This window comes from Sinocyclocheilus rhinocerous, unplaced genomic scaffold (genome assembly GCF_001515625.1).
Source record: "Sinocyclocheilus rhinocerous isolate Xijiao unplaced genomic scaffold, SAMN03320098_v1.1 scaffold304, whole genome shotgun sequence".
NCBI classification, from domain to species: Eukaryota; Metazoa; Chordata; class Actinopteri; order Cypriniformes; family Cyprinidae; genus Sinocyclocheilus; species Sinocyclocheilus rhinocerous.
In genome coordinates this window covers 57,646-78,582 of record NW_015659941.1, presented here as the reverse complement: position 1 = coordinate 78,582, position 20,937 = coordinate 57,646, and the positions used below count along the sequence as shown (strand labels likewise).

At 38.2% G+C, this 20,937-nt stretch overlaps 1 protein-coding gene and 1 pseudogene across 1 annotated transcript in view; both read left to right on the top strand.

Moving 5' to 3' along the window:
• The window catches only part of LOC107724620 (lutropin-choriogonadotropic hormone receptor-like), a 22,172-nt pseudogene extending 13,586 nt beyond the window's left edge, over positions 1 to 8,586 (top strand).
• Positions 8,587 to 9,434: 848 nt separating this feature from the next.
• The window catches only part of LOC107724611 (tyrosine-protein kinase Mer-like), a 41,926-nt gene continuing 30,423 nt past the window's right edge, over positions 9,435 to 20,937 (top strand). The window contains exons 1-5 of the mRNA XM_016533602.1: positions 9,435 to 9,685; positions 10,290 to 10,295; positions 11,470 to 11,809; positions 12,289 to 12,389; positions 12,476 to 12,646. Coding sequence (XP_016389088.1) covers positions 9,586 to 9,685; positions 10,290 to 10,295; positions 11,470 to 11,809; positions 12,289 to 12,389; positions 12,476 to 12,646 — 718 coding nt within the window. The 5' untranslated portion in view covers positions 9,435 to 9,585. The remainder of the gene's footprint in view (positions 9,686 to 10,289; positions 10,296 to 11,469; positions 11,810 to 12,288; positions 12,390 to 12,475; positions 12,647 to 20,937) is intronic.

Here is a 20,937-nt window from a genome sequence, read left to right as displayed (position 1 = left end):
GAATTAACGTTTCTGCATTTGCCATTGAGAGCATAGGTCGTAATTTAGATATATTTCTGAGATGGAATACTGTTTTACAAATGTTAGCAACGTGGCTTTCGAAGGAAAGATTGCTATCAAATAGCACACCTAGGTTCCTAACTGATGACGAAGAATTGACAGAGCAGCCATCAAGTGTTAGACAGTGTTCTAGGTTGTTACATGCAGAGGTTTTTGGTCCTATAATTAACACCTCTGTTTTTTCAGAATTTAACAGTAAGCAATTACTAGTCATCCAGTTTTTTTATCAACTATGCATTCCGTTAGTTTTGCAAATTGGTATGTTTCGTTGGGCCACGAAGAAATATAGAGCTGGGCATCATCAGCATAACAGTGAAAGCTAACACCATGTTTCCTAATAATAATTCCCAAGGGTAACATGTAAAGCGTGAAAAGTAACGGTCCTAGTACTGAGCCTTGAGGTACTGCACTTGTGCACTTGTGATTGGTATGATACCTCTTCATTCACTACCAGGAATTGATGATGGTCAGATAAGTACGATTTGAACCATGCCAATGCACTTCCTCTAATGCCAACATAATTTTCTAGTCTATTCAAAAGAATCTTGTGGTCGATAGTGTCAAACGTGGCACTAAGATCCATTAGCACTAATGATAAGAGCAGGTAATTTGTAACTCTAATGAGAGCAGTACTCAGTACTATGATACGGTCTAAAACCTGACTGGAAATCCTCACAGATACCATTTTTCTCTAAGAAGGATCAGAGTTGTGATGATACTACCTTTTCTGGAATCTTTGACAGAAAAGGGAGATTCGAGATCGGTCTGTAATTAATTAATTCTTTGGGGTCAAGTCTAAGAAGGAATATAATTGTGAGGATACTACCTTTTCTAGTATTTTGGACAGAAAAGGGAGATTCGAGATCGGTCTGTAATTAATTAGTTCTTTGGGGTCAAGTTGTGGTTTTTTGATGAGCGGCTTAATAACAGCCAGTTTGAAGGTTTTTTGGACATATCCTAATGACAATGATGAATTAATAATAGTCAGAAGAGGATCTATGACTTCTGGAAGCACCACTTTTAGTAGCTTAGATGGAATAGGGTCTAACATACATGTTGTTGGTTTAGATGATTTAACAAGTTTATACAATTCTTCCTTTCCTATACAAGAAAATGAGTGGAATTGTTCCTCAGGGGGACTATAGTACACTATCTAATGCGATACTGTGGCTGACGGCTGCATGGTTACAATTTTATCTCAAATAGTATCGATCTTTGAAGTAAAGTAGTTCATATAATCATTACTACTGTGCTGTTGGGAAATGTCTGCCCCTGCTGCTGTTATATTTTTTTGTTAATTTAGCCACTGTATTGAATAAATACTTGGGGTTGTGTTTGTTTCTTCTGAAAGAGATGAAAAGTAATCAGATCTAGCAGTTTTTAAGGCTTTTCTGTAAGAGAAAGTACTTTCCCGCCATGCAACATGAAATACCTCTAGTTTTGTTTTCCACCAGCTGCGCTCCATTTTCCAGGCTACTCTCTTTAGGGCGCGAGTGTGCTCATTATACCACAGAGTCGGACTGTTTTCCTTAATCTTCCTTAAGCGTAAAGGAGCAACCGTATCTAAAGTGCTAGAAAAGAGAGAGTACATAGTTTCTGTTACATCATCATTTCTGAGCTATTGGATATGCTGAGGAATTGAGATAAGTCAGGAAGTTTATTTACAAAGCAGTCTTTTGTGGTAGAAGTGACGGTTCTACCATATTTGTAACAAGGAGTTGAATTTGTTGAATGGTGTAGACTCATTTAAAGTAATGTAATCATCTGGTTTTAGCCAAGTTTCTGTCAAACAGAGCACATCTAGTTTATGATCAGTAATCATATCATTTACAAAAAGCGCTTTCGTAGAAAGGGATCTAATATTTAATAAGCCAAGCTTTATCATTTGTTTATCTGTATTACATCTGTTACCCTTGTGCTTGCTTTGGCAACACATATACTAAATTGTTACCCTTGAATTGTTTTGGACGTTTTTTGTATTTGCTAGTTCGGGGAACAGATTTTAACTACTTAGTATGAAAGAAAAATATATTTTAAATGTATTACTTTTTACTAAGGATTATCTACTAATTAATTTTTTTCCCTTTTTTTGTCTTCTCAGGAATCTCTTTAACAATGGATTGCAAGAAATAGAAAGCCATGCCTTCAATGAAACTAAAATAGATAAACTGTAAATATTGACAAATTATGAATACACTAATCTCCATTCAGTTTTGCTTAGTCATGCTATTTATCTACAGTATTGTGCTTTACACTGTAAAAATATTTTTGTTGTAAATAAAAGATTATTGTAGAAAATACTATATAATACTACTGTTATACTATTTAATATATTGTTTGTGAAATGTACTAGCAATTTCTGAGTGAAAATAGTTTCAAAAGTAAATCTGACACCATCGGTGTAAAATCACAGCATAATCTGTTTGTTTTGCAGGGTATTAAAGAACAACAAAGACCTGCGTGTGATTCATGAAGACGCTTTCAAAGAAGCTTTTGGCCCCACTATGCTGTAAGTGATATTATGCTGAAATAAGACTTTCCTTTTCTCTTGCAAATTCACTGTGAAGAGCTCATTTCACAATTCCTCTTCTCTGGACTGAGCACTTTGTGTTGAATCTTATCAGATGTCATTGTGAATTGATGTCAAGGTGCATTACCTTACTCTAGACCAGAGCTTTACCTCACCTGCTTTTAACTTTCAAGAAAACCTGAAGACCTTGCTTGGCTGGTTTGGGTGTGATTGATTACAGTAGGAGCATGGTGAGCGTGATTTCACCAGGTACAACATGTTCCTGGATCAACATCCTTGTTGATCCTGGAACAACATTCCAATCAACCAATCAGAATTGAGATATAACTTTTCTGGAAATATCTGGTCATCCACGGCACTGGAAACGCTGCCCTCTCGTGGTCTGGAGTCGGTGCTGATGCTGGTGGCTCGTTCGGCGTTCGCTCTGAAGAGACTTCCTCCACTGAAGGGACTGAAGAGCCTGAGAGAAGCGCAGCTCACGTATCCCAGCCACTGCTGCGTTCTGCTCAGCTGGGACTCCGACAGGTCAACACACAAATCAAAACGCCAATGTATTATTAGGAATAAAATAATAATTTTATCTTATTGTCATTTTGAATAAGAGCATCACTAGCACTTCGCGCTCAATGAACGCCATAAAATCATTAATTTAATGAGATTACAAATAGAGCTCCAATAAGAGCACCTGACATGTATTTTTGATATTATGATTCGCTGTTCCAATCCAAAGCAGAGGATCATCAGTATAATTCAATGCCTTCATGTCATGTCCTTCATTATGTCTGAAATCAATTTTCTCGTTCTCATATAGGGAGGGATCTGTTATCACTGCATTAGGAAATGGATCATCGTACTGTGGTGACATCTCACCAGCTAAGTAAGACTAAAGTTTTGTTTTCTGATTGCACAGGCCTGCATCTTGGGGAAAAATGCTGCTGATTTACAAAAAAGGCCTAATAATTTGATACTGAGTTTTAAAAAATGTCATGCATGCTCCCACTTTGCCTCAAGTTCAAGCGAAGCATGAGTGCATTCTAATTAGCATGAAATATGAAATTTATTTACTATAGTTTTTTTTTTATTAATATTATAAATTTTAAGAAAGTTAAAGTTTTAGTAATTTTGTTGTGTGTTTTGTGACTTTATTAGTTGTAAGGTCTATATAGTTTTTATTATTTTTATTTAAGTTTTAGTTAAACTAAAAGTTAAACGAAATGAAAATGAGATGTTGCCTTGGCAACGACCTGAAATAAAATAAGATTAAGTTTTTAAGTTTTTTTTATATTTTTAATTTTATTTCAATCAGATTCTTCAAAGACCAGGGCTGCGTTTCTCAAAAGCATTGTAAGCTGGTGGCAAATGTTTTTGGGAAACACAGCCTAGATCAGTGGTTCTCAAACCTCTCCATGAAGTACCCCCAGCACTGCACATTTTGTATGTCTCCCTATATCTGTCACACCCACTTCAGGTCTTCTGATGAGTTGAATCAGGTGTAATAGATGAGAGAGACATACAAAATGTGCAGGGCTGGGGGTACTCCAGGACAGGTTTGAGAACCACTAGCCTAGATAATCTCAGCTATGTAATCCATATGAATTTATAACTCTTTACTCTTGATGTATATCAAAAATATACTAATTTGTTCCTATTTTTATTAGTCAAATCATTTTAGATTAAACATCTAGTACATGTTTCAGAAGATTCTAAAAATTACACGAGAACTCAGTTAAGTCTCCTAAACTATAATGCAAACATGTATATTTTAGTATCACTGATGTAGTATTATAATTTGTATTAATATTTTTAATCTTTTTCTAATTTAGTTAAAGGTTTTAGTAATTTTGTTATGCATTTCTACCATTTTATTAGTTTTTTTTTTAAATATGCCAATATATTTTTGATTCATTTTTATTAAGTTTTAGTAATTTTAGTAATCAAGTTGAGCTACTAAAATGAAAATGAGAAATGTTCCCTGGCCTTGGCAATGTCACACCCATGGACTGTCGGTGTGTGTTTTTCTCCCCATGTGCTCCCCGTGACCCAGTTTCTCCCTTGTTTGATTGTGTTCATTTGGTTCAGGTGTGTTGTGTTAATTGGCCTCGTTTCCCCATGTATTTAAGCCCTAGTCTGTGCTGTCTATGTTTGTCGAGTCTCAAACGTCATGTTCGTGTGTTACAGCCATTCCTAGAGTGGATTACCCCCTTGTTTTGGATTTATTAAAGACTGTTTCTCTGATCCACGTCTCCGTCGTTCTCTCTGACACAGTGTGACAGAAGACACGACCGACAAAAAAGTAATATTGGCGTGTTTTCCCCCCATTTTGTTTCCGTGTTTCGTTCAGTGCCACAGCAGAGCCAGACCCAGATTAAGGAGGCTCGCAAATGCCCACCACCCTCCTGCTCCTGCCTCCTCCACCGCTGTCGTCTGGCAGACCCTCTGCTCACCCTCAGCCCACCATCTGTTCAGTGTGAGCACCGCAGGTCTGCCAGTCTCCATCGTCGGTGTGACTGGAGAATCCCTGGCCTCCACCTCCAGCCTCTGAGTCCCAGACTCCGCCTTGGCCCATCGACCCAGCAGCTCCACCATGGCTCCTAGCTCCCTCCTCTCTGCCGTGACCCGTCAGTCCACTGGCGCCGCTGGGCTCCCTCGTCCCTCCGGCTCCGCCTTGGTCTGTCATCGTCCATCCGTCGCCTCGGGACTGTATTCCTCCAGCTCCGCCTCGTTCCTCTAGCTCCATTAGGCTCCTCCTTCTCGTCAGCTCCACCTTGGTCCTCTGTCCCTCCGGCTCCACCGCGGCCTTTCCTATGCCCGCCTTCGCCTCGGTCGCCTGAGCTATCTGCTCCGCCTTGGCCCTCCGGATCCTCCCTGTCGCCCTGGCTCATTGGCTCTCCGTCTTCGCCTCGGGCTCCTCCACCACCTGCTCCGCCACCGTCGGTCAGCCCCCTGGAGTCGTCAGCTCTTCCTTCACCATGGCTCCTCCCTCCGTCGGCTCCACCGTGGGTCACCTTCATGGCTGTGGCCTGGGTCCCACCTGGCTCCGCCTGCTCCAAGTCCCTCCTGTCTCCATCTGGTCCTCCCTGGCTCTTCCCTGGCTCCTCCTCCTGTCGGCTCCACCTTGGACTCTGTCTGCCGGCCCCCTCCCGGGTGCCCGTCCTCCTCCTGAGCCTCCTCCCATGTTCCCACCCGTCCCTCCCTATGTTGTTTCTACGGCGCAAGGACGCACCTTCTGGGAGGGGGGCGATATATCACGCTCATGGACTGTCTGTGTGTGTTTTTCTCCCCACGTGCTCCCCGTGACCCAGTTTCTCCCTTGTTTGATTGTGTTCATTTGGTTCAGGTGTGTCGTGTTAATTGGTCTCGTTTCCCCATGTATTTAAGCCCTAGTATGTGCAGTCTATGTTTGTCGGGTCTCAAACCGAGAGATGGCTATAGCCCCTGACCAGAGTCGAGTGATGGCTCCAGCCCCTGACCAGAGCCCAGAGAGGGCTGCGGTTCCCGCGTCCAGCCCAGGGAGGGCCTCAGATCCCGAGTCAAGCCCAGAGAGGGCCCCTGTTTCCACATCCAGCCCAGAGAAGGCTGCGGTTCCTACGTATGGCAAAGGGAGGGCCACAGATCCAGAGTCTAGCCCAAGGAGGGCTCCTGTTTCCATGTCCAGCCCAGAGAGGGCTGTGGTTCCCACGTATGGCCCAGGGAGAGCCTCTGTTCCTGAGTTCAGCCCTGAGAGGGCTCGTGTCCCCCGAGTCCAACAATCAGCCGTGCAGTCTATGTTTGTCGGGTCTCAAACGTCATGTTTGTGTGTTACAGCCATTCCTAGTGTGGATTACCCCCTTGTTTTGGATTTATTAAAGACTGTTTCTCTTATCGACGTCTCTGTCGTTCTCTCCGACACAGAGTGTGACAGGCAACTAGCTGAAATCAAATAAGCTTAAGTTTTTTTTATATTGTTAGTTAATGTTGATTTTATTTCAGGTAAAGAACAAGTTTTTGCAATGGTTTTAGTTTAATTTAACATTAATAACCCCATATATATCTACAAATTATAGCGTAATATTTTTCACCATACTGTTACTGTTACATGTCACCATACTGACCATTTTTTCCATGTGTTCATTCTCAGTCCGTCTGACGTCGCATCTGACGATTCTCTAACACTGGATGGTCCTTTTGCATCAGACATTGCTGGATCCACATCAGCCGAGGATACTTTTGGCAGCATGGACTTCTATTACCCAGAGCTGGACCTGTGTCAGCGCCGACCGGCCCTCCAGTGCAGCCCCGAGTCCGACGCTTTCAACCCCTGCGAGGACATCGCTGGATTCGGCTTCTTGCGGGTGGCCATTTGGTTCATCAACGTCCTGGCCATCGCCGGCAACCTGACGGTGCTGCTTGTGTTATTCACCAGCCGCTGCAAACTGACTGTCCCCAAATTCCTCATGTGCCACCTGGCCTTCGCTGACCTCTGCATCGGCGTGTATCTGCTTATGATCGCCACTGTGGATCTCAGGACACGAGGGCATTACAGTCAGCACGCTATCGAGTGGCAAACCGGAGCGGGATGCGGGATCGCTGGGTTTCTGTCGGTGTTCGGTGGTGAACTATCCATCTATACGCTGTCTACCATTACCATTGAGCGCTGGCACACGATCACACATGCTCTCCGTCTGGAACGCCGTCTGGGATTGAGGCACGCTTCTTCGATAATGGTCGTCGGATGGGTGGTTTGTCTAGGAATGGCTCTCCTCCCCTTAATGGGTGTCAGCAGCTACAACAAAGTCAGCATGTGTTTGCCGATGGACATCGAGACGCCTTTATCCCAAGCTTATGTTATACTCCTCCTGCTGTTCAATGTTGGAGCTTTCCTGGTGATTTGCGGCTGCTACGTGTGCATTTACACTGCCGTTCGCAACCCCGAGTTCCCCGGACGCGCCGCCGACGCCAAGATCGCCAAACGCATGGCTGTGCTGATCTTCACCGACTTTCTGTGCATGGCGCCTATTTCATTTTTCGCCATCTCTGCGGCCTTCAAAGTCCCGCTAATCACGGTGACCAACTCTAAGATCCTCCTTGTGCTTTTCTACCCCATCAACTCGTGCGCAAACCCTTTCCTCTACGCCATCTTCACCAGGGCCTTCAGAAAAGACGCATACATCCTTCTGAGCTCCATGGGCTGCTGCAAGAGCAAAGCCAACTTGTACCGAATGAAGATGTACTGCTCGGAGAACATCAACCGAAGCAAAAGCAGCTCCGGCTCCAATGCGAATGCCAAAGCTCCTCGCGCTGTTGTGTGGATGTCCAGATTTCCCCATCTGACACCTCGACCGCAGATACAAAGAATCTAAGGAAACAGACATTCAGACTCATTTATTTCCATTATTGTCTTGGCGTTCTGCCCTTGAACTTTGTTCAGTCTTATCTGGGAAGTTGATATGCTTTTCAGAGGACAATGCAACCCATTTTCACTCTTATCTCTCAATGCATTGACTTAGAATTCAGAAGACACTTTTGAGAGAGAATATGGTGCCCAGAAAGGCTATTGTTAGTGAGTAAATGCATCTAAAAGCAGCAAGCCACATCATGTGACAATTTCTACGTCTAGATCTAGATCTTCTAGGTCTTTCTAGATCTTTTTTTTACTGTGAATTGGGAAGCATCAGTCATTTTCAGAAACTCTTTACGTTACAAGAGCATTTTAGCCTTTTGTTGTCTGAATTCAACCTGATTATTGTTTTACATAATTGCTGTAAAAAAATTAATTTGTCAGTTTAAGGTCTTTTAATGTGGAAAAGAGTTTCCTTATTTAAGTTATGTATCTAAGTTATAACTTAACTAGTTGCTATCGCTGATGTTTGAATTTAAGAACATATTCCAGTCTGATTGTCTGAGCTGTTGTTTTATACCATGGAATAGCGCCACTTTGTGGACAAATCTATTGTATTGAAAACATTACAAATGAAGGTCGTTTTTTTATGTAGTACGCTATTTGAAGTATAATAAAATTTAAGCAAAATATTTGTAATCTTTTTATTATGTACTTGAATTCCTAAATTATACAACGTATTTTTGACACTGTCTAGTAGGCAAGTCAGGTATTTATTTATTTATTTATTAATCATTTATTCAATCATTAATTTTCGCTTTTATGGTGCAGCATTTTTTCACGTATTGTTTCATAGTACCTTCACAAATCTTTTTTAGAAAACTTTTTTAGGCCTAAATAATGTCTGAATGAAGGAGTTAGAGGAAAAAGTTAAAATGTCAACAACACTGTCCAATAACACATCGAGTGGAGTTCTTGTGGACAATAAAATGTATTTTTCTACAGTTAGTCATTCAAAATAAAAAGTAGAATATTAATTATAAAATTATTAATTAACAGCCTAGTAAACAAAAACATCATAGGTAATATAATTGCGAGAATTTTTGGAACTTTTTTTTTATTGCAGGTATAAACAAGAACAACTACAGCAATTAAATACAACATTGGATGACAGTATGAATAAAATAAATAATGCAGGAAGACAACAAAGGATATATATATAAAAAAGTAAAACAAACGGTACAGAGGTAGTAACTTAAATTACGTAACATGATTCAACAGCTCATTACACAGTTTCACAAATTTGACACTTTTTTTGTTGTTAATGTTTTTATTAATTAGGTAAAGCCACAAAGAAAATTATGTAATTTGGGTAATGTTGAAGAAAATGTACATTTATGAATATAACATTTTGCCGATAAAATAAATACATTTCCTATATATTCTATGTTATGTTTACGTTTTACAATGAGAAAAATACATATAATTCCCAGACTGCTGATGTGACGTCATGCGTGGGAGCGCGCGTGCAGTGGAGTGAGCTGCGCTCGCATTCCTCAGTGTGTTAAAAGACCCAGAGAAAAGAGCAAAGAAGATGCTATTTGATCTGCACATGCTCTGCTTCGTGCGTTTACTCATCTGACACACTCAGACGAAAGGGAAAAGAAAAGAGAGCGTTATGGGGTTTATCTTAGGCAAAAGTTTCTCAGCGATGTTGCGCCTTTTGACTCTGCTGCTCGTCGGATTGTTTTCACACTCAGTCAGAGTCACTGGTAAGATGTGCGATTTTCTTAAAGTTACTGTGATGTTTTTGTGCATGCTTCGAAAGCAACTGAGTCAACAACCTTAAAAAGTTCATTGTTCAGTTAGTGTTGTTTAAAAGCGTGTACGTGTGATGAGATTTGTGCCGTCTTTAAAGAGATTTTGCTTTGTTTTTGTCATATGGAATCGATTTGTGCGCAGGAGGTGGAATCAAGTTGTCAAAACAAAACTTCTGTTTTCTGCATAGAAAATTTTTATTCAAATTTTTTTTTTTTTTACATTTTAATAGTTTGATTTGTTACTTGTGTACTTGGCAGAACCTACTTAAATATTTAAGCATGCTCTACTAAATATTAATGAGGTGAATTATTTTTTAAGGTTAATAATAATATGACATTACATTTTCAGACATGCAATGTAGATCTCAAGCTGTTTTTTACATTTTAATTGTTTGATTTGTTACTTGTGTACTTGGCGGAACCTAATTAAATATTTAAGCATGCTCTACTAAATATTAATGAGGTGAATTATTTTTTTAAGGTTAATAATAATATGACATTACATTTTCAGACATGCAATGTAGATCTCAAGCTATAGATAGTGATACAATTATTAAAAATGGTTGGAGTTTAATTCACTGACCAATTTAAAGGATTACAGTGCTGTGATAATAATCTGCCCTAGTTTCATAAAGGCTTAGAAACTAAATAGTGCTGGTCTGTGACTATTTAGTTCCTGAAGTCAATGGCTATAAATCATGAGACTTAAGTGAAATTTCACAGTAAATATTCCTAATAGTTTGTTATACAGTACTGTTGCTGACGGATTTGTTGTTAAATACCAAAAAATACAATCTTAATTTTATTAGGCTATATGAATAGGTTTGACTTGATAAATTGACTGATTGTGAGTCAAAAACCACATTAGTGATTTAATATTTACATTTTTTACACTTGTTAAAAATATAAAAATAATTTTATTCCAGACTCTCTTTGATACAATTATGCAAAACTTTGAAAAAAAGTTTATTAAATATTGTTTCATGCTGCATTTTATTTTAGTATGACTATTATGATTTAGAAATCTATATTTACTAAATATAGACTTTTCATGCTGGATGTCCTATTATGTATCTGAAATTTCATCAGTGCTCATTGGTATTGTGAAAACTGGTTTATAAGACTTGGAATTTTCTGTAAAACCTGGAGTGGTTTATAATATCTTCTAATAAAGAAATGAAAGTGGTTAGTGTTAAAATTGAATTACCACTGCAGCGAAACATGTGTTAGTCCCATTCTAGCTCTTGGCTTAATGACAAAATAGATTTCTATGACTAAAGCATTGATGTACACTACAGCAACTGATCATTTAATTGTGCCTAAGACAATATGAGTGTACAAGATCGAGTTCCTTCAATCCAGAGCTCTCTCAATAAAAGCTGCGTATGCTTCCTTTGATAACAGATTCCATCAGAGAAAGAATTTCCTTTTGCTCCTGGAGAACAGGATGCTGGTTTTCCACTGCGTTTCTGAAGCCGTGCCAGACCTGAGTCACTCAATAGAAAATGTCAAAATAACAAGTATTTCCCTTACTGAAAAGTAGTGTGGCCGAACCACGAACAGCATAGCTTGATATAACGTGGTACTCAATGATTACATGTATGTTTACATGGGAATTCAAAAGATGTTTGATGTTACCATGGTACATACTTAGTATAAATACTGTATTATTAATAATACTGGTATTATTATGGTATCATGTTCAGTCCAATGTCAAAGTTTAAAAGTGAAGAGAAGAATAGAACATCCCCTCGCTGTCGTTCACCAGGGAGGTTCGCCTCATTGGGGGAGACAGGGCCGATCTTTCCGGCCAACGCAGGCGACAGACCCGCTGATTGTCCTGGCACGAGCTCCCAGCGTACATCTGTCACAGGAGGAGATCCAGAAGCTGCGCTTCAAACCCACCGTGGGCACAATCCAGCGGTCAGAGGGGGCAGAGGTCAAATTTAACTGCTCCATCGACATCAATGACGTCAACCAGGACCTGAATATTCTGTGGTTTAGGAACGGTAAGGAGATCCCTGAAGGCATGCAGACGGAGGTCTACACTCAAGGGACGGTCACCCTGCTGTCCACTATAAGGTAATTATGACCAATACTGACTAATATCTGTCTGAATATGTTTGGAGATTACTGAACCTGCCCATTTTACAGATTAACAGATGTTCTTGTGTTAGTTTCAGTCTACCAACAGCCTTTTCAATGGATATTTTTTTGTCAATAGAAAGGAAATCTAAAACCCCTGAAAACACACTTTTTTTCTAGAACACTGTATTTAGTAAAAACATTTTTAAATAAAAATAGATTACTACTAATAAAAGTAATATAAAATAACTTTAATACAAATTTTTTATAAAAATTGTAAATACATTAATTAATTAGTTTTCCTCTTTTCACTTATGCTCTTCTACACTAATATTACCAGCTCCCGTGACAGATTTTTTAATTTTTAATGAATTTTTTTTTAATGTAAAGGCAATCTAGTTATCTTTAAAGGCAATAAGTAATCTTTCTTTAATGCAACATGTTTTTGATATATTTCCTTTGACATCATCTTTCAGAATTAAAAGTGTCCAGAGAGCAGATGCTGGAGAATATCACTGCAGGCTTAGTGTCAGTAACAAGATCATTGAGTCAAATCCCATCATTATAGAGGTGGAAGGTAAGTAAGCCTTCAACTCGGTGACACAAACCTTTGGTTATGCATTTTAGACATTTGATGTTTTGCCATATTTTACTCAAATCCAGGCCTGCCGACCTTCACCATACAGCCGAGTGACGTGAACGTCAAGAGAAACACTCCCTTCACACTGACCTGTGAGGCGGTCGGTCCTCCCAACCCTGTGACCATTAAGTGGCTTCACAAAGGCAAGAGATTTGCAGAACGCAACGAGTCTTCCAGCAGCATCACCATTGAAGGTACTAACATGTGGGCTTTAGTTATGCTTCTTGGCGCTGTTTTTGAACTTTGTTCCTTTGTAAGGTGACTCAGAAATGCTCTAGTTTCTTAAAATCTTGTTGTCAGTATAGCAGAGATTCAAAAGGCCTAAAAAAATTAATTGAGAAAGAATTTATCGCCACACAATTTAAGCCAAGTAGTGGAAGATTTTTGTTAGGTTACGGTAATAGATTTGTTGTCCACATGATCATTTTTTAGAGAATTGGAAGTTCTACCACAAGGTTGTACTTTCCCAAGTGCCTGTTGACACTGAATGACCCTTCAGGACACTGTGTTACGGATGAACTGTTCCTCTGGTAAATCAGGACATCCTTATTGCAGGAAAACATTAGTTGGCAAAACTTTGAACAACAGCAAACAATAGAAATCAAACTTTGATTGCGTTCTGAGTGTTGAGTGAAGACTAGCAGGTGTTTGTGGACATTAAAAAGTCATTCAATAGGGTTGTCTTTTCCATTATTAAAGGGGTCATATGATGCGATTAACAAAAATTTTTTTTTATGGTTTTAGTTTTAGTTAACTATAACCACCCTGCTGGTAACGTATGCTGGACCATGCATTTCCATGTGACAGAAAAAGATCTGTTGCAACTTCTGTTAACTCATTAAACTCCACATGTATCTCATCCCATGCTATGCTACCTTAAATTGCATATCTTGTTAAAGAGACATGGCTTGTTATTTTCAGATTGATTTATTATTATTTTAGAATTCCCATTCACTCTTTTGCTTCAGCAAATCCGCCTAGCAACCACCTAAAACACCCTAGCAACCACATTACAATGCCCTTAATCTACCATGTTAAAGCTTGTATCTTCAGAGTCACTTCTGTGTGTTTTTACTGTAAGGACAGTGGGATAAAATCTTCTACTGATGACAAACAGTTGACCCTGTTAATTGATCAGTCAGATTACACTGATTACAATGAGAATCACATGACTGCAGTGCTTCAAACTGTGGATAATTTCCTTTTTTGATCATATCAAGAGGAATAATTAAATCTATTTCAGTTTTGATGAGTCATTTGATTGATGAAAGGGAAATTCACCCAAAATGCATGTTATCAGTTTATTGTAAACCATTCATGCATGTGTTTAAATGTGACATTTTTGGACCTCATCATTTTTAATCAAAATGTCATAACTTTATCTTTTGGTGAAACAAGTTTTTAGTTAAATTTTGTGTGTGTGTGTGTGTTTTTGTCAGTTTTCTAAATATGTCTATAGGCTATAATTTTTTATTCATTTAGTTTTAGTTATTTTAGTACGAAAGTGAGAAATGTTACCTTTTTAAATACATTTTTATGTTATTTTATTTTATTTTATTTTACTTTTCAGTTAACAAAAATTTTTTTTTACGCAGTTTCAGCAAGTGCTTAGATGTTTTTTTGAGGTTAATCTCCTAGGTATGGTAATCGGTTTCTTGGCAACAGGCGTAAACCTGAGTTGTTGTGAAAGCAGGAGTTTTATGGTTAAAGTTTACTCAACCGGTGCTGATATTACACACACAAAAGCCTCATTCAGGGGCCCCGGCATCCCTGCAAAGCCTCGTAAAGAACGGACAGATCAAACTTTAGCTGGCTGGAGCCGAGAGCTCTTTGCAGCACTGTCCGTTCAACAATAATAATCATCTCATCAGGAGCCGTTTTAGTTGTGTACTATATACTGTTGTTTAAGGTCCTTTGAAGATTAAAAAAGTTATTGATGTTGCATTATAGCTTTTTCAGATCAGCCTGTTGGTTCTGTGATCTTTTAAAGAAACTAAAAGTTAAGCACTTTTGAACTCTTCAAAGCACCAGAACGTAGATAGTTTTCTGAAGAACCAAACTACACTGTAAATAATTAGTTTTCGAAGATGTAAAAAACAAACAAAAAAAACATGAAGAATGTTTTACAATAAAATACTAGGCATAAATATTTCTACTTCAAAATTTCACATTTAATTTAATATATTACTTGCTGTTTCTTTGTAATTATTTGTAAAATGTAGCAGTTTCTGAGTGAAAATAGCTTCAGTTTAAATACTTTTTTTTTTCTGGTGTGCATTACTTATATCGCTGTTTTGGTTGGTTGCTAGGGTGTTCTGGGTGATTACTGTTGCATTGCCAGATGGTTGCTATGCTGTTTTTGGTGGTTGCTAGGTTATTGTTAGATTTTTGCCAAACGATGTTGATATTTGAAAGCACCAAAACAAACCTACAAACTTCGCCCCTATTTTGAAATCTCCGCCCCACGCGTACGTATGCAACCATGGCAACGACGATCGTGGAAACAAGTGAAGATGACACACAAGCATATTCAAACAAAAGCCAACACGGATAAGTTGTGTGAAACAACGCAAAGTCAAAATTGAGGCAGCTACCAGCTCCTCATAGGACCCTGGGGTCAGGAGTGTAGCACATACACACGCAGAGAATGTAAACCTTGGTGGCAGCACCATCGTCATATATGTGTATTCTATAGTCTTTGGTTTATTGACAACAGAACAGCGTGTAGTGAGAACGTGGGTACAAAGTAATGGTGACCGGTAGATTATTATTGTGCGTCAGCCTGATCTGTCATCTCTCTCTATCTATAGTCGATCTGCTAATATCTGTCCTGTGCACTCAAATTGAGCGCTCTCTTCTCTCTATCAGTACAAGACACACCCCCTTACTGCTGATTGGCTACAAGTGTGTTTTGAGACTCGGTCAGACACTGCGGTCAAAAGCGTTTTTCAAAAATCGCTTGGTGCATGTTTAAGGAGTGGTGGGCCGGGCCGCCACTACTTAGGCTAATGTACATAGCGAAAACCCTGATTAATCCTCTGTTTACCGATGTCGCCTTTCGTAGAGACAGTGAGGGGGATGAATCGGGTCACTATGAATCTGGGGGGGTCATGTCCCCCCCGTCCCTAGTGCCATCTGCGCGCCTGATTGTTAGGCAATTATGTAAAGAAATAGATAGAAATATTTAAATACATATTTTATCTATATTTAATATAGTTCAAATTAATTGGTATATATTAATTGGTAAATAGTCACTCGAATGGCATATACTGTATATCAAGCATATGTCATTGCTTTACAAAAAAAGTACTGTGGTAATACCATGGTACAGGGATATGAAATGGTACAATGGTGTTTTTATGAATTAAATTTCTTCCCGTGGTATGCATTTCTTGTAGAGTTTAGTAAAGTTTTGTATTTTTCCATTTTTAGCTCCTGAATCAGGGTCCACAGTTGGCTTTAGCAAGAACTTCATGTGGTGTGGCAAATGTGAAGTATTAAGCTTCCGAAATGTGAATCTGAGGAACAAAATCATGGCATTTCTTCATGTTTTTTTGTGATAGGTGCATTTTTACAGACCTGGGATGCTTGTTATTCAAATGCAGTGATAAAGTAGCTATGTTTCCATCCAAAGTTCTGAATTTAACTTGTGTGTGAAATTGGAACATCGCATAAATCATTTGCGAATAAAGCACCGTTTCCATCCAGCAAAACGAAGAGAGCAAAATCCAAACTTCCTGATAAACTGGTGCGAAATATATCTAAGAAAAAGGTCATTTGCAGCAGTAGGAGAAGCCACTGTGGGTCTTTCTTCTAATAAATTACTTGCGCCTCAGGTAAAAAAACACAATAAACGCGGTCATGTTATCTTATAACGGAGTTGCCTGCTGTTTGGGAATGCAGTCGTGTAAGACAGTTCTGGGAGGTAATCATACCGAACCACTTTGACAACAGACTTTGGCTCAGGCATTTCAGAATGACCAAAACAACATTTGGTTAGTCCAGTTATGCCATCCCATTGCTTAAAGTCACATTACTTTTTTGATGCGCATTGAGGAATTTATTCAGTAAATGTGTTTCCATCATAGTTTATGCATATGTTTTCTTATCAGATAAAAAAATGTATCCCCCTCAACTGAGTGCATAAGTATTTAATGCACATTTTTTTAATTTATGCACATCTTGGCGTTTCCAGCCGGCATTTTTTTATGTGATATCCCAAAATGCACATTAAAAATAGGGGGATGGAAGCATTGATTAAATACATTTGTTATAGGACAAAAAAAGAATAACAATAATGCAAAAACAGTTTAATAACTGATAAAATATGTTTTTAAAAAAAAGTCATTTTTGTAATACACCTGAAATTGGCAGTGTAGTTAATTTTGGATGCTGACTACAGAGGTGAGTTATTCACTATCCACCACTGCTCTATATCTACAGTAGTTAAAGATCTGTAAATGCACGTCCAGAGGGCCATTAACAAAGTTTAAAATGGCTTTTATCAGGCTCTGAATCTGATAGCTCATTTAAATTCACTGTTTGAAGATCAATTCAGTTTGAAGATCAGATCAGATATGCCCATTTCTGAGTGGAATAAGTGCATTTTTCACCTTTCGCGTATGTAGGACACAAAAAGGCTCTCTAAGATTGTGGTAAATCCACATTCCACTTCACTTCTCCTTTTAAAGTGCCATTTTCTTACTGAAATTGTTTCAAACAATGTTAACACACAATGCCTCTGATTTTCCATGTTGAACTCGGACTCGCTGTGTCCTGTCGGGCTCACAATGGCTGCATTACATAATACACACACAAACACTTTCTTTCTCTCTCTGGATGCTGTGATGTGTGTTTCCATTAAGAGGGAACTAGTTAGAGCTGGATATGACAGTTTCCCATGTGAGGACTGGCCAGTAATTACTGCTCAAGTTTCAGAAAGAGCACATAAATGCTGAGTTCTGCGAAGCCATTATGACACCACAGCCACTGCGAATGTGCTTAATCATTCAGAGCATATTACTACAGATGCAAGACTCAAAACTGAAATGTAAAATATATAAAAGATGCATCACTCCCTCCTAATAACTATTTTAACTAGCCAACATTTCAGATTCCAAACGGGTCCCTACCTATTCAAAAACTGAAATAAAAATGTTTTGTAGTTGTAAAGGCATTGCTAGGCAGTTCTTGGTAGGGAAAAAATCGAATTGTGATTTAAAAAAATTTTTTTTTTTTTAATATAATTTTCTGATAAAATGTTGATTGTGGTTGTGATTTAAAATGCTTTAAGTTTGTCTACTTGTTTGTAGGGCTATATAATTTGGCCAAACATTCTGTGGATGTTTTGGTTTATTATTACTGCAATGCTGAAAACACTGGATCATGAGCTGCTCTCGTGTTAAAGTATACAATGAAATACACTTCACATACACTTATTTAATTAAATTGCAGCAAGATTATTTCGATTAATCGTGCAGCCCTAGCTGCTGGGATGCTTTTGTGCAGTTTATAGCTTGCTGTTTACTTGGTAATCCAGGGTACTTTAAATATATTGGAGTTACCATGGTACATGCTTAAAAAACATTGCTTAAAAAGCATTGTTTGTTAGTGCTATAGTGAACACTATACCAGAGCGACCTCAGATTCTGTTGGATCCGTATGCAGGGCCTGCTAGCATGGCTGTTCTCCAAACCCGATAATTACAGGCCGTCGGAAATGTAGCATACACTTCCTGGCACCCGTACAGATTTACAATCTGTACAGCCTGCTTGCATGTTTTTTTGTAACCAAAACTCAGCTTCTTTTTGTAGCTTTTTTTTTGTAAATTTGCTACATTTAGTCAGTTTGATTCGTGAAAAGACGTGTGGAGAGACTCCTTTTATGTGGAGTCAAATGATTGGTCATTTTTCTGAAGAACTGAAAGCAAAAAATATGAATTTAACTTCGCAAACGTTCCTTTTCAGATCTGGGCTTTGGTTGATGGTGTTTCTGTGCAGTTTCAGCCTAAAAATGGTTTCTTTCAAAATTCAAACCGAGTTGAAATGGTAACTCTTTGCGATTAATTACTGTAGTTTCAAATGTCTAAATCTTCTCTGGTTAAGAGGAAGAAAAAGTAATCTTTTCTTTTTTTTTTTTTTAATATAATTTTCTGATAAAATGTTGATTGTGGTTGTGATTTAAAATGCTTTAAGTTTGTCTACTTGTTTGTAGGGCTATATAATTTGGCCAAACATTCTGTGGATGTTTTGGTTTATTATTATTATTATTTAATAAACAGTTCTAATAATAAATAAAATATTAAACAAAACAAAAAAATATTACTATTGTAATATTTTGCTAAACATTGTGTATTTAATTAAATATTATAAGAATAATTGTATTTTACAGTGCAACAGTAAAATTACAATACTAAATTTTATAACCCGATAATTACAGGCCGTCGGAAATGTAGCATACACTTCCTGGCACACGTACAGATTTACAATCTGTACAGCCTGCTTGCATGTTTTTTTGTAACCAAAACTCAGCTTCTTTTTGTAGCTTTTTTTTTGTAAATTTGCTACATTTAGTCAGTTTGATTCGTGAAAAGACGTGTGGAGAGACTCCTTTTATGTGGAGTCAAATGATTGGTCATTTTTCTGAAGAACTGAAAGCAAAAAATATGAATTTAACTTCGCAAACGTTCCTTTTCAGATCTGGGCTTTGGTTGATGGTGTTTCTGTGCAGTTTCAGCCTAAAAATGGTTTCTTTCAAAATTCAAACCGAGTTGAAATGGTAACTCTTTGCGATTAATTACTGTAGTTTCAAATGTCTAAATCTTCTCTGGTTAAGAGGAAGAAAAAGTAATCTTTTCTTCTTAAGCGAGGTCTACCTCGAGTTAATTAATGCAAAACATTCAGCAAATTAGGTATAATTTAGGAAAGTTTATATTCCAGAAACTTTGCTTTTCCATGTCCAGACTGAACCCGCAATCATTCCTGCATTGAATCTATTATTTAAATTTGCATCTTTTTCCAGACGCTGTTTCATTAGCATAGTTGAGTGCTTGAAGACGGAGGCATGGTCTGTCCCACTGACAGTCGGGGATAGACACGTTCGATACCAAGAAACATGTCAACAACCAAACAAGTAGCTTCCTGTCAGCTACATTGGGGGAAGCAATGTGTCCTTTGTGACAGCGGCTCTGAAATGCACTGGCACAAAAGGGAGATTATGGCTGGGCTTGTGTCAGAGTGGGACTGGAGTGTTGGCGTGGAGTGGCACTGAAAGACTCGTACTGTGCGACACGCTGGCGCTGAAAGTTACGCAGGCCTGCATGTGCTCGACCTTCACGATTGATGCAAAGCCTTTGGCGTTGATTATGTCACAGACTCTATTATTTTGATTTTAAGCACCATTAGATGCACCAAATGGATTTAGTAATATATATTTACAGTTAATTGGTCAAAACTCACAGCCAAGATTGTATGCTGCTGTGGATTGTTTCCAGATTAGTTTCCAAATTTGCTAGTGTGTACAGTATGTGTTTGTCTGGTAAGATGTTTTTAAAAAGTCTTGCATGCTCACCAAGGCTGCATTTATTCGTTCAAATATATAATATAATAATAAATTAAAAAAGAGCAATATTTGTAAGATTTAAATAGCTATTTTCTATTTGAATACATTTGAAAATGTTATTTATGCTAAATTTGTTTCAGCATCATTACTCCAGTCTTCAGTGTCACATGATCCTTCAGAAATCATTCCAATATGCTAATTTGCTGCTCAAGGAACATTTCTTATCATTACAATGTTGAAAACAGTTGTGCTGCTTCATGTTTTTTGTGTAAACCATGATACATTTATTTCAGGATCCTTTAATGAATAGAAAGTAAAAAAAAACTGCATTTATTTGAAGGGATGTAACGATTAACCGCGAGCCGGTTGAAAATCGATTAAAATATGTGACGATTCAAATCGGTTGAGATGCTAAACAAATCGTGATTCATTTAGGGGTAGGAGTTTATATGAATGTATGTCTGAGGGGAACTTACTGTCTTTTGATTGTATTTTTTCTTTTCATCTTGCCTCTCTGTATAATGCATGTTAAAGTTCATAAGCGCAGCGCTGCTTTGTTTACAGCGGAAACCAAGGAAACGCTTTAAGCGCCACCTGCTGGCAGAGAGTGAATCTGCGTCTCATTCAGCTCGTCTGCTGTTTCTGTTTCATGCTGATATTTTTGTATGTATAGTTTCATAAACTTAAGTCAAATCATTCTGTTTTTGCTTCAAATTTCGAAATTATACAATCTAATTTAGATTAAAAACTGCTCATGTTGCATGTATGCAGCATCTTTGTTTGGATCATGATTAAAATGCAGTGGTTGCCTCTAATTTTAAATGGAAAGAGCACAGACAAAGCCTTATTTTGTTTATATGAAGAGATTTCTTTTATTTGTGTTACTTATTGATTTGATTTGGGGCTTGTTTTAATATTTCAATTT